At 28.3% G+C, this 15,226-nt stretch overlaps 1 protein-coding gene across 1 annotated transcript; it reads right to left on the bottom strand.

Moving 5' to 3' along the window:
* Nucleotides 1–10,101: 10,101 nt before the first annotated feature.
* On the bottom strand, nt 10,102–13,584 carry LOC107445378 (uncharacterized). The gene is made up of 2 exons (XM_016059756.5): nt 12,853–13,584; nt 10,102–10,399 (listed from the first exon to the last, which is right to left on the bottom strand). Exons 1-2 carry the CDS (start codon nt 13,500–13,502, stop codon nt 10,303–10,305), a joined length of 747 nt encoding a protein of 248 aa, XP_015915242.1. The 5' UTR covers nt 13,503–13,584; the 3' UTR covers nt 10,102–10,302.
* Nucleotides 13,585–15,226: the final 1,642 nt, after the last annotated feature.

Here is a 15,226-nt window from a genome sequence, read left to right on the forward strand (position 1 = left end):
TTAAAAAAATTTATATGAGTAAAGTTATTAAAATTTGTTTTAAAATTATTCTAAGGTATATGAAACTCGACCTCATATTTTTTATAAAGCAAACGATAATTTTATTTGGAATTTCTAAATATTAATTCCACACATAAAATTTACCGTTTTTCTTACCATTTAAAAAATTTCTATGAATCATGCATTATGTTATAAAAAAAATAAATCTGTATTGTCAAACATTTCATGAAAATACCTGAAAATAATTTTTTATTCAGAGAATTTCAAAATGATATAGAACAATTAAAGCTGAAAACTAAATTTAAATATCGTTTGATTTTGTCATTTAACTTGCTTGAGTCATTAAAAGTTAACTAACATGCATTTTATTTATTGCATTGTACACATATTTAGACATAAATGTAATGTACATATGTATACGTGTAATGTATGTACGCATGTACAATGTATGTACATACATTCATGTATTGTACGTGCATATATAGTACATATGGATATGCATACATGGAACATACGTGTATTGTACATGTGTGGATACATTCATTGTACATATATACATTGCACCATATGCATAGATAGGGATAGCATGCATGTACACATGTAAAATTTGTACGAAAGAATTATGCCCAATATATTTATGCACATACGTACTGTATATGTACACACATATGTACATTATATGAACATTACATGTTCATTTCATCATATGTACATTATATGAATATACATCTGTACGCTATATGTATATGCATCTGTACGCTATATGTACATACATCTGTACAATATATGCATCTCAAATGTGTGTATGTACGTACGTTGTGCATGTCGAATGCATGTATGAATATATGTGAAATATAAATACGCCCAATGTACGTACAATAGTTCACAAATGTATTATGCATATTTGGATACTTACATTGAGCATGAACATATTATGTACATGTACATAAATACACTGGACATGCAAATCATATACATACATATATTGTCATATATGTATGTATATACATATACAATCATATATATAATCAATCATACATATATTGTACATCCTACAGATATACCTATATTGTACATGCATACATATATTGTACTGTTCATAAATAAATTGCACATACATGCATGGGACATACATTGTATAGACAATGTATGTATGTTCGTATAAACACAAGTACTTGTATATACATGCGTGCATGAACATATACATTTTACATACACAAATATTTGCATAAAATGCATATATTCATTGTGTATAAATGCACATGCCTACATTGTTTGCACATACATACGTAATTATTATCTATATACATACGTACATATATTTTATACCTACAATATAAGTGTATGCACATGTGTGTGAAACTAAAATGTCTGAACATATGCACTAGATAAAATCATATGTACATACATTTCAGTTACATTCATTTGTACGTATACAAATACGTACAAAATGCAGTACATGTTAATACGTGCAAAATGTATCATTATAAAATACATTCTACTATCTACTGTAAAATATAATCATTTATAAGAATACAATAGTCTTGTAATCGTGTAATTAGATTACATGTAATCATAATTACATGTAATCAAATTACATGTAATCAAATTACATGTAATCATATATTTTGATTACTTGTAATCATAATTACTTGTAATCGTTTTTGTTGTGATTACTTGTAATCGCAATTACTTGGAATCATGATTACAAGTAATTGATTACTGTAATCAAAATTGTAATCATGATTACAGCTGTAATCAAAATTTTTTGAAAATTGTAATCATGATTACAAGTAATTGATTACTGTAATCGACTATGTAATCATGATTACAGCTGTAATCAAACTTTGTAATCACGATTACAAGTAATTGATTACTGTATTCAATATTGTAATCATGATTACAGCTGTAATCAAAATTTTTGAAAATTGTAATCATGATTACAAGTAATTGATTACTGTAATCAAAAAATGTAATCGATTACATTTTTGGCCAACTCTGTCGTAACCTTATTAATAAAAATAGCTTTTAATTAAAAAATGAAAAAAAACATTACTTTCAGTAAAAAGATTAGACTAGAAATAATTAAATAACTTAAATATAGGGCAGAAATTGTTAATTTGAACTTCGAAAACCATGAAAAAAAATTTAAATGGCAAGGTAAAAAATTGATTTGTTAACTTGATCTTGAAAATCGAAATAAACTAGCGTAAATGGCGAAAAATAATAATGACATAAATTCAGCAGCTTTAAATCTAAAGCCAACAAAAATACACTGATCTTGTGTCTGAAATGAGTTTTTTTTTTTTAATAGAAAAAACCATATTAAAATTCCTTGATGTAAAGCTATTTACCAATAATTTAATTCATAAGCACCTTATTGAAGAGGAATTATCCTACTGTATGAGCTTTATTTTATTCATGTATAGAAAATAATAGCTCTAAACAAAATGGAATCAGTTTTATTCCCATAAGATAAAAGTTTCAAAGAACTCTGAAAAAAAAAAGCTGCTTGAAAAATATTGCGTGATAAAACTGATCTATTGGCTTTAAGAAAAAATTAGATTTACTGCAAATACTGAAAAAGAGGAAAAATAGAGTCAAATGCATACAGATGCTTATGGCACTACATATTAGCCATCCGCTCAATTGAAATAAGCTTACAAATTTAATTACTAACAAATTTAATTTGAATGCTTACAAATTTAATTACTAAGCACGTAAAATTAACACTGTTATCAGTACAATTAGATGCTTCATAAATTTAAAGACTCTTATTAGCAGTCTTTTCAGTTATAAGTCAGCCGATATGCAAATTTTACTAACAGATAGATGACATGGAAAAAAGAAGTAACATAACTCTAAAAGGGGAGTGACTCTATTAAAATGTTTCAACAAAAATTCTTATTTATTAGGCTGTTGGATTTCTTTATTAGTACTAAATTTATCAAACTTCCACTCTTTCTTATAACCTCTTAGCCATTGCGGTACAAAGAATCATTGCTTACAAACCCTGTATTGTACCATAATGTTGCCCAGGGAACGCCAAACGTGGAGGCGAGGTTATTTTATTCTAACTGCTTAAACACCATGAAACAGTATTTGATGATGTACAAAAGGTCGATTTTTTTCTACATCATAAGCATCGACCATTATCTATAAAATCTATCACTTTTGAAGTTTTGTCATAGTCAATGGGTTTCAGAATAGTTGTTATTTTGGTGTTTAGCAATCAAAATAGTTCCCCAAGAGGGCTGTCAGACACATTTATAAGTAGCCAGAACAAGGACAACAGCCCCCCGAGGATTAAAAGAATCGTTGATTCCGTACATTCCATGAAAATATATTCTTACAGGGTAGATCTATGAATTCTGCCACATTCAAATAACAATGTAAATAAAAATAACAAAATAAATACAGTAGCATAAATAACTACTGAACACATAATTTTGATAACCAGAATGCCAAATGAAACTTAGATATTTTAATGCAAAACAATATGAAACAAAAGCCAAAATGATGTCAGGGTAAATTTTGCTTAAATACTAAACTTATAATGATACACTTATCTAGTACTCAAAACTACACATGCATATATGCAAGTTGTTCTTTCAAAGAATTTTGAATTCAAGAGTGCCAAAGGAAGAATTGCATAAATAAACTCCGAAGAAACATAAAGACATGGAAATGGCAGAATCAACAATTTTTTCCCACACTCCTCTAAATATTTTTGAAAAAGTGGAATAGTAAAGCAATTGACTTAAATACTAATTTAATATCTATTAATTTAAATATTTGTTCAATCAAAACTTATTTATTTATTTTTCAGAATGTAAGTTTAATCTACGAATTAAATCTCTTACTTCATTTTAATTTAAATAAAAATCATGTACATTTTTTGTAGAATTTGATTTTGATTTGAACTTCTTATTCATTAACAAATGCGATAAATTCATCGCTAAACAGGTTTAGGGTGTAAATTAAAAAGATGACGAAAATTTTTTACTTATAATTTAATTTTTGAGCAACGGTATAAGTTTGTGAACTAAACATCTAGTATAAGGCACTTTAAAATTAAAATGAGGTATTACATTTTATTCAGCTTTTAATAAACCTTTCATAGCAAGAAATATAAAATGTGCCAATAATAATTTTAATTGAAAATAAAGCTTTACTAGAGAAGTACTTAATACTCTCGGCAAGTTTAGCTGCGAAATGTATTTTTCGGTTACTAAATAAATTTACCATAAAATGTACTAGCAATTATTTTAATAGAAAATAATGTTATACTACTGTGGTATACAATCCTTTTGGCAAGTTTAGCTAAGATATGAACCATTTGGTTACTAAATAGGCATACTAAAAAGTGTACAAGCACTAAAGCCAATAATTTTTATTGAAAATAATGTTGTACAACTGTGGAAAAGAAACTTTTTGGCGAGTTTAGTGATAATATGAACAATTTGGTCCCGAAACGTTTGACGTAAAGTGTACTAGCAATAATTTTAATTGAAAATATGTGGTACTAATGTGATATACAGTATTTTTGGCAAATTTAACTACGATGTGAAATATTTGGGTACTAAATCAGATTGCCGTAAAAGGTACCATTAATAATAGTTACTTAATGTGGTACTACTATGATATAAAATCCTTTTTAACAAATTTAAATATGACGAATTTTTCGGTTATTAAATAAACTTACCTTAAACTGCACTATTAATAATATTAATCTGATAACGACTACTTTAGTACATAATAATTTCAGTAAGTTTTTAAACGATAATTGTTTTTGGTGATGAAATTTTTGATAACTAAATTGGCTTACCACACGTTTTTCAACGAAGAGAAATATAAAATAAAGTATAAAAAACGTATAGTAAAAATTTAAAAATGTACATTTAGCTGTTTTAAGTATATGAAATCATGTTTAGAGTAAAATTAATCTCGAGACACTGAGATTTGATCTTTCTAATCAGTTCATTATAAGAATTAATTTTTTAATATTAACATAAGTATGAAAATCTGAAGGAAATTGCATTTTATCTACTGCAGTTTAGATTAAAGTTGTTTACAAATACTATTAATTTTTTCTGAACTTGTTTGTTTTTAATATCGTTACTCGCTTATTGAAAAGTTTTAAAGGTACATACCAGTTTATAAACAAAATGTTTACAATATATGAGTGACTTTACTATTCCAATTCATGATATTTCTCATTTTAGTTTATTACCTAAAAAGAAAGTACTTATTAAGCATACATAATCAGCAAAAACACTAGTTTTCAAAATCTTAGGAAAGAAAAAATCTGTTCTGTTTGGAAAATTGCAAAAAACGAAAAATACAAGATTCATTTAATTGCTTGATAGCTTATAAACGTTAAAATGAACTAATCCAATTTATTGGCAACGACTAATGAAGGATTCAAAATAGTTTAGAATTTAGTCGAAATGAAATTCGGTTACAGAATGATTTTAAAGAATCCAAATTGGACCTATGATTTGTGAATAGATTTTGTACTAGCTGGAAGAAAAAAATTATTCTGAAGGAGAAATTAGGAAAATGAAAATTCAAGATTAATTTAATTGCTTATAAGTTTACCAACTTTCAAATAAAGAAATCTAATAGATCGGCAAAAGCCAATATACGATTCAAAATATTTTTATAGGAAGGAAATATTTTTAAGAATTTGATAGGAATGATATTGAACCATCGAAAAACGAATTGATTATAATAAATACACTTTGAACAAGAATATCTAAGGAACAAAGTAGGAACAGAAATCCAGAGCAGTGTAGAGTTCATAAAAGGACATTAAAATGTCCCAAAAACAGGAAACTGAGTAGACTTTGTAAACAAGGTGAAGAAACCAGTAAAAAACCTTCAACTGGTAAAAGATCAAATTCAACCTTTGAAATAAGTCCATCTCAGGCTTAAAACCATTCAACTTCCAAGAGTACCTAGTAAAAACGTAAATCCAGAAGAAGAGATTATAAAAGCATTGTAGCTGAAAGACCAAATCGTCGTCACAAAAAGATGAATACTTTAAACTGAGGAGAGAGTAAGAAAGCATGAAAACAAAGTACAGAGTGTTGAAAACCATCGTGGAAAAAGCAATTTTTTTAATAACTGTGAGTCACAATAAAACTTGTAAAGTTTCAATGGCAGTGTCTCAAGTTGAAAAGAACGATATTTCAGAAAATTATATCGAAAAGAATTTAATCATGTGATTGGTTTTCAATATTTTCATTGGTCTAGGTAAATGATGTGATTTTACAATATTCTCATTAGTCAAAAAGAATCAGGTGATATTTTAAAATAGACGAAAGAAATATTTAATTACAACTGGCTAGCATGAGCACAAAATTGTTAATTCTCTATAAACTAAGTTTTTACCCCATTTGTAATGTTAGATGTAATGTTAGATGATAGGGAAAAAACTCGAATTTTTCTTATATCTATATTTTTTTTTAGTTTTAGTTAAAACTGAAGTTTTATAATGCTGCAATGTGGATAAAATAAATGTATTATAATTGCCTCCTACAATAATTTGCGTAAAATCATACCCAGTTTTTAGTCATCATTAGTGTTAGATAATGTCCTAAAATCCTAATTGGGTAAGATTTGTGAAATGGTTAATTGCATTTAGTTGTATGAAATATTTTTGAAAAAGTGGAATAGTAAAGCTTTTAATAGATATTAAATTAGTAATTGACTTAAATACTAATTTAATATCTATTAATTTAAATATTTGTTCAATCTAAATATATTTATATATTTTTCCGAATGACATTTGATCTACGAATTAAATCTCTTACTTCATTTTAATTTAAATAAAAATCATGTACATTTTTTAGTAAAATTTGATTAAAAGACATAAACATCTAATTCATTAAGAAATGCGATAAATTCATCACCAAACAGGATAAGGTATAAAATAAAAAGATGACGAAATTTTTTGTCTTATAATTTAATTTTTGAGCCACGGCATACGCTTCTGAAGCAAACATCTAAAACAAGCCACTTTAAAATTAAAATCAGGCATATTTTATTCAGCTTTTAATAAGGCTGTTATAGCTGATGATACAAAATGTACTAGTAATTATTTTATGTGAAAATAATGTAGTATTACTATGGCATACAATCCTTTTGGCAAGTTCAGCTAAGATATGAACTTTTTGGTTACTAAGTAGGCTTACTAAAAAGTCTACAAGCAGCAAAAGCCAATATTTTTTATTAAAAATAATGTTGTATTACTGTTGAATACAAACTTTTTGGTGAGTTTAGTGATAAAATGAACAATTTGGTATCAAAAACGCTTGATACCAAATTGCAATTTTTATGTGGTACGACTATTTTGGTACATAATATTTTCAATAAGTTTTGAAACTAAAATTGTTTTTGATTATGAAATTTTTGACAACTATATTGGCTTACCATACGTTTTTCAACAAAGAGAGATATAAAATAAAAGCATAAAGTTTAAAAAATGGATAGAAAAAATTTAAAAATATACAATATTAAACTACAACAAGAAAAACACTATCAAAATTAATTTAATTGCTATTTAGCTGTTTTGAATATATGAAATCATGTTTAGAGTAAGATTAAGACACTGAGATTTAATCTTTGCAATAAGTTCATTCTGAGAACTAATTCCTTAATATTAACCTAAGTATGAAAATCTCAAGGAATTGTATTTTATCAACTGCAGTTTAGATTAAAATTGCTTACAAATACTATTTATTTTGTCTGAGTTCGTTTGTTTTTTAGTTTCATGATTCGATTACTGAAAAGTTTTAAAGGTACATACCAGTTTATAAATAAAATTTTTACTATATGAGTGACATTACTATTTCAGTTCGTGATAATTCTCAAAAATTGCAAAAAACGAAAAATACAAGAATCATTTAATTGCTTTATATGCATATATATACATATATATACACATATATACACACATATACACATATATATATATACTCAGGCGTAGCTAAGCTCCTTCCGGTGTTAAATAAAACCGAACCCAAATATTTGACACTCTTCATTTTTTCTTCATTTCATGCAACTTTTAGAAAATGAGAGTACAAAAACAATACGAAAATTATTTCAGTTTTTCTAAATACTACGACTAAACATTATCACATTTTTTTTCTTTTTAAATTCATAAGTCAAAATAATGTAAAAGACGGATTCACATAATATCGTTTATTCTCTTAAACGCTTATCGTGAGCTATGTCTATTTTTTCAATCACGCACATGTTCATGCTTCGAACGCACATTTTGAGCTAAATTCATTTCCAAAAGCGCGTAACTCGAGCTGTATGCAAAATTGTAAGCTTATTGACTATGTAAGAACTGAAGGAATACTAACGCATAACCCTTCCAAATATAATTCCAAAAACCTTTTAATTTTCTAAAATCTGGGTGCTTGAGGGAAAAAAAAAAGGCGTGTGGTAACAGGCAATTATAAAAGTATAAATTTGGTGACTGAGACCACACGTGCTACCACGTAATGTTCTTTATAAGACACAGCTAATATAAAATAAATATTTAAATCCGCTCAAAAAATCATATTTTGTTCGAATAGAACTATAAGTTAGAAATCATCACTGATGTTATCCTTAAAATATGGGAAAACTGAATAGTTTATAGTAAAATTTAAAACAATGACTAACGCTTAACCGATCAGAAAATTTCATATCGTTCTTCGTTCATCCCTAATCAATTAATGAATTAATCTCTAAAAAACTGTATTAACATCAAATGTCATCCACTACAAATTTAAAAAAATGTATTTGATATTGAGAGGATGAATAAAAAGTATTTTATTAACGATTGAAAATTTGAACCAAGATATTGGGAAAGTGTGAACTAATAGTTGGGTATTGAATGATGTGGCCAACTTGAGAGTTAACATCATTTTCAGGCGCATAACGAAAGTAGTACTTTCGATGTATCTTTTCAAAATTTGTCATTATCGTAAGGAAATATTGCTACATGAGAAATATATTAATGATGCTAAAGAACAGATATTCTAACTCTCGAAACACACATTAAATAACTATTTTTGTGCTGTAAAAAAATTATACCGTACTTTGACTAACTCCGGAGATACGGATAGCACAAAAAATTGGCAACTTAGAATTAAAAGCTGCCATTTTGAAATTTTTTTAAATTTGAAAAATGCTTTCAATAAATTGACTTAAACGTACAGTGCTGAAAAAGTAATCACCTTAACAACTTTATCCAAGGATCGCATTTTCACGTACTAAAACTCAGCTTTAATGGTTCCAATTATCTGACCTAAATATATTAACTAATCAGTGCAAACGATAATTTAAGTTACGGAATCAGAAAAACTCACTTACTCTGAATAAATTTCTTGACATTTTTGGTTTTTAGATCCTCAAAAATGCATTTTAGTAAACTACTCTTAACATTATACTAGGATTTTATATCGTATAATTGTATGGTATAAAATATAAAATTTTCAGAACAGAATAAGAAATTTTAAAACAAAAATATCAACTTTTCACATTTTAATTAAATTTTGGAATCTGTACAATTTGGTGTTACTAGATGTTTTAAAAATCTTTTCAATCTGAATAAATTTGATGCATTTTAAAATTTTTACATTTTATAAATATTTTAAAAAACGGCGTATTTTGTGCAATGAAAAAAAATCAAAATTCACATATTATTGAGAACCAAAAAAAAATGTGACACGATTAGTTTACGCCGTTCTGCCCCACACATGACTAAATTAATATGACTAAATTTACATTCATGCTAGCTTTTTATTCTTATTGAAGCAGCTGTTTTTTCTTCCACCCGAAATGTAATGAAATTAAATAAAATAAAAATAAGAAATCAGACTTAAAATTTAGTGCAGTTACAAGGCTACTTATTTCGATAAGAATTTAACTTTACTTCTGAATTTAAAAAATATCGACAAACAAGATATTAAGACTAAGTTCTTGAGATATTTTGAGTCATCTTGTTAAATATGCGATACTAAAACTACGTCCCAGGGTGGTTAGTCAATCCTACAAAACATATATTCATTCAGTTTTAAAATAAGATTATTATGCAGAAACTGACATGTTCTAAACTTTTATTACTGAAACTAAAGAATTCAGTTTGAGGAAGTAATTACAAGAATTTTACAGATTCCAGTAAGAGCAATAATGTAAACTTTTTAAACAATGTTTAACATCAAGGAATCAGAAGGGCTATAGCATTTAGAGTCTGAAAGACTGATTAGCCACAAAATAGATATCTTAAACTAAGCAGACAAATCACATCGTGCAATCTGGATAGATTAAGGAACAGTTTGATGACGATGTACCTCTGACAACAGCAATTGCGTAATCATCCATTCCTGGATAATTATCCCTGAAAAAAAACAAATATGGTCATTTTAATTGGGCACAAAAGGAAAGAAAATGCCTAGTTTCTGAAACCTTAACATACTTTCTAATGTTAGCATTTGAAGTTTGTACAAAATGTTATTTCAGTAATCAGATCATGATGTTCTGATATCTAAAATTAAAATGACCACTCTAAACTCCATGCGTAATTTTTGTTACGTTTTTATTTCGGTTTAAGAAAATTTTGCAAATAAGAATTTAATGTTTTGTGTATGCATTAAACATACCACTTCTTCCCTAGTATCAGCTAAAATAAACAAATCACAAAGCCTCTCGTGCTTACGTAATCATTAGGTGCTTACGTAATATTTGAACTGTCCCTTTTGCGAAACGTGAACGTTACAATTAAGATTAAAATCAAAAATTTTACGCAGCATTTATTCTTTTAATTTGATAACGCTTTGAATTAGATTATCTGAAATAATTTCTTAATTCCAAAGCAAGCAAACATTTCATATCAATTGCTAGTTCTATATAGCAAAAAAAGCAAGTTCTTTGCTTTAACATTAGGTTTTAAATATTTCCTGAAACATTTGAATTTAACCTATTTGTAAGATTTTATTTAGAGTAAAAACTTTAAATAAATTACATAGCATTACTATCTTAAATTTAAATTTTTAAATTTAATTTTTTAAAAAAATTTTTAATTAAATTTTTTAATTTAATTTTTCAAATCCGTCAAATATTATGCATTTTATTCATAGTACTAAAATATTTCGTCAACATCTGGACATTGAATGCATATGCCTCTTAAAAATAAATCTCGCTGCGATTATTTAAACTTTGTCAGACACTGTGAACGTTAAGATTTAAAATTAATATAGAAGATTGATTGCAAACAATTCATACAAACTGAATGCTAAAAAGTAATTAAGTTTTGTCATCCAACAAGCAGGAATTAAGATCTCATCTGCGCTGAAATCCATTTGAAATTCACAGCAAAGATTTGAAAAAGAAATCTTTTCAAAATCTTAGTTCTAAATCCTAATTCTCAAAATATTTATTTCTAAATCTAAGATCCTGCAAAAGCACGCTATTAAATTTAGTACTAACAATGTTTCTTTTTAAGTTATAAAAAATATTAACGGTTAGATTTGTTTAGAAACTAAAGAATTGAAAAATTAGCTATGAGACTGATTAATTTTAAGAGTACGAAATACATATGAACCATTAGAAAATACCTGTGCAAAATTTCCCTAATGATAATTCATCTATTTGCCAAAGAAAATTAAGCTCTATGTTTGAAATTAGCTTTAAAAGTTTCAGAAATGGCACAATTTTAAAAATTTTTAAGAAGACTCGATACTGCGGGGAAAAACTTCCATGGTACTTTTAAACTCTCAATTCTTTAAATTGCATTTATAATTTAAAATGCATTTAACTGATTAAAACCAAGAGTAAGCTAAGAAGTGTCAAATGCTGAAAACATTTTTTTCAAATTTTCGAATAGCTCAGCAAATTACAGGATTGCTTAACTTCTCTATAACAGCAGCTGATTATGAAATAATTTGTTTGAGATTTGAGATTTTGAAGAAAAAAATCAGCATTTGAAACCTCGTAATTTATTGTTACTTTATCCAAGTATTTTTTCTACACTTTAAATTTTTAATTACGAATATAGTATAAGGAGAGAATTTGACAGGAAGAGACTTTTCCGTTGTACAACATCTCAGTAAACGAACCAAAGTTTAGGCAACAGAATTCCATGCAGCACTAATTTGCTTTACAGCACAAAAAGAGATAGTTTGGCTTCATATTTAAGCATTTAAATTCATTTAAAAATAATTTAAAATTGATTATTTTTAAATGTTATGAAGAAAGCTATATGTTGCACAATATTCTGTCAACACATTTGGCGTATCCCTAAATAAAAAATTTAAATTCATCGAAGAAATATAAAAATTTTAATTTAAACTAATTAAAGCACAGTTATTTAAAATCTACTCTTTATATATAAATAGTAGTAAATTTGTCAAATTCTCAGATTAGCTATTTTTATATTAGTTAAACTTTGAATTTTAATTCTTATGTCTAATTTTGACAATGTTGCACACCATGAAACTTTCATTTTTCAGAACATTCCCAAAATAATTTTAATTATTAAATTGCAATAAACTTTGTTTACTAAAATTAAATTTATTTGCATAAGCAGTTAAAACGTTAAATAAAAAGCACCGTCATTTCTTTAATTATGAAAATGGCATTTAATTAAAAAATTTGAAAATGGCATTTAATTAAAAAATTTGAAAATTACATTTGTTAAGAAATGTTTGCTTGGTAACTAATAGTTCTTCAGCTTAGTTCTTCAAACAAACTGCTCAATCACATAATATTTAATTTCAAATTTGATAGTATGAAAATTAACTCTATATTTAATACATATTTACTCTAAGGAATAGCAAAGTATGTTTTACTTACGCTAAAGTTCTTAAAAGGGAAGAGGCTGTTGGAAAATTAGTTTCCGTAAACTGGCCCACCCTACAGAGGAATCTAGAGACGCATTCGTTACTTAGAGATCTTGAAAACCAGACCATATTCCGCTGGAACAAAGACAGTTGCTGGACCAACATACGACTGAACATCCGGATTCTCCCCATGGTATCCGTAATTACGTTAACAGACACATTCGTTACGATGGTTTTTACGGGACTGATTTTGATACTTCTGAGGAGGGTTTCCGCCATCAAACCATCAAAAAGTTTGCTCGAAGATTCACCGCCATCCACTGACCTCCCCATCATTTTCTTGTTCTGGACGTCCATCGTCGGCAGACCCATTTTCGCCAAGGGTGCTGGAATCAAAATTGCAGTTGCAACGTATATCAAGTAAGACAGGGCTGTTGCAATGAGAAAGGGCTTGAATCTCGTCACTAGAGAGGCCAGCATTGTGGTAATTGCAAGCAATGCACCATCCACAGTGGTCAGAACGTTAGTTTGTTGCAAGAGAGTGTTTATCAATGATATATATTCCATTTGCCTTGCTTGTGCCGTTTTCTCTTTCTTTGGTTCCTCGGCATGGATGAATGTTAAAAAGAGTGTTAAAACAACAAAAATGTATAAACACTTCATTTTGAGATAAGTGATAAAATATCCAAGATTAAAATCAAAACACTTTAAAGACGTTTCTTAATAAAAAGTTAAAGCCTCCGCCTGAACTCAGTATTATACCTTTTGACAATACCGATAACGATTATTTTACAACACAAGACAATATTTTAGATGGGAGTCGGGGCCTCCGTGGCCGAGCGGTATCTCCCACAAAATGCTATGCAAAGTGTGGAGGTAACAGGTTCGATTCCCACTGTTACCCTCACTGTATTCTTCGTGATGTCCTTCGCTCATTTGTTATATCCGTCCTCCTACTTGACAAAAGTTTATAAGCCTAAATTGAGCACACAAGCCTGCTAATGTATGTATTTTCAATAAAGTTAATAAATGGAAGCGGTCCCACCCTGGTCAAGTGGTATCGCCAGCCAAACGCCATGCAAAGCGTGGAGGTAGCGGGTTCGAATCCCGTTGTTACCATATATGTATCTTCGTGCTGTACTTCTCCGAATTTCGCTATCTGTTCTTTTATTTGACAAAGGTTTATAAACCTTAATTGAGCACACAAGCCTGCAAATGCATGTTGTAACAATAAATTGAAAATAAATGGAAGTAAAAAAAAAATATTGCAATAAAAATCGAATGGGAGAGAGTGCTTGCACTTTTGCCAAACGTTCTGAAGAGTGGAGAGGTTTGAATCCTACCGTAATCGTGGATGTATCATTGTGCTTTCTGTTTTTCGACTTCAGATAGGTTAATAATTCGTTAATGAAAAGAAGATAGCATTATGATACAACCAAAGTTACGGTGCGATTCGAACCCATTCTCTTCCATATTCACGGCATTTGGCGGAAGTATTGGCAAAACAATAAAATGTTCAGAAGAAGTATTTTTGTAAAATTAATATTATTTTGTTTCAATAATATTTTATTTCTGATACTCAATGGATAAATCAATTCTTAAAAAATCCTCGTCATCGGGCTAATTTGAAAATGAAATTCTTGCAACTCGAATATGGTTCAGCTTTAAGTTAAATTAAAAAACAAAAAAGAAAACATTAGTAGTAGTAGTACTTTATTTACGCCTCACTAGAATTGCACAATGGACTATTTGGTGACAGTTTGAGAGACATATATGAATATAGTCCGAAAGCATGCCATTACAATTTCTGAACCTCTGCAAAGGGGATAGCTTCTCCTCTTAAATAGCTCGACGACTTGCGCACGAAGTCTAGCACTTTACGATATAACAATTTAAAGTGGACCGATACCGTGGACCTTCGATCCCTTCACAGGCTGATCAAAATGATCATCCACCCTCTCACTGACAGCTACTAGTGATGTTTGACTTCGGTGTTTTACTGGTAGCCGAGTCTTTAAGATTAGTCTACTGCAAAACAAAGAAAACTCTCATTGGTCATATTTCTCGTCACATTTTAGATAAAATCTACAGTTTAAAACAACCCATGACTTAATAATTGTAGAGCAAAAATTCTTTGAAACAAGTAAAGAATTCTCGACATAATATTTTTTTCTTAAAATCTATTTATTCATACATTTTAAATTCGATCTTTAAACTTATGGTACCATATTCAACTTCGGTTCATGAATTTGTTAAAATTTCTTTAGCATTCTAAGATGTTAAAGTATCCCAGAATTCATCGATAGTTGTTGTTGTAGTTCATTTATGTCGCACTAGAACTGCACAATGGGCTATTGGCGACGATCTGGGAAACATCCTTGAGGATG

Source organism: Parasteatoda tepidariorum, chromosome 1 (genome assembly GCF_982258835.1).
Source record: "Parasteatoda tepidariorum strain Cologne lab strain chromosome 1, Ptep-v5.0, whole genome shotgun sequence".
NCBI lineage: Eukaryota > Metazoa > Arthropoda > Arachnida > Araneae > Theridiidae > Parasteatoda > Parasteatoda tepidariorum.

Bases quoted from the DNA above. Each gene is read 5' to 3' on its own strand.
- LOC107445378 (XM_016059756.5), bottom strand. From the start codon at position 13,502: ATGAAGTGTTTATACATTTTTGTTGTTTTAACACTCTTTTTAACATTC. The intron at 10,400-12,852 runs GTAAGTAAAACA...GTTTTTTTTCAG, and splicing joins TCCCTTTTAAGAACTTTAGC to GGATAATTATCCAGGAATGG.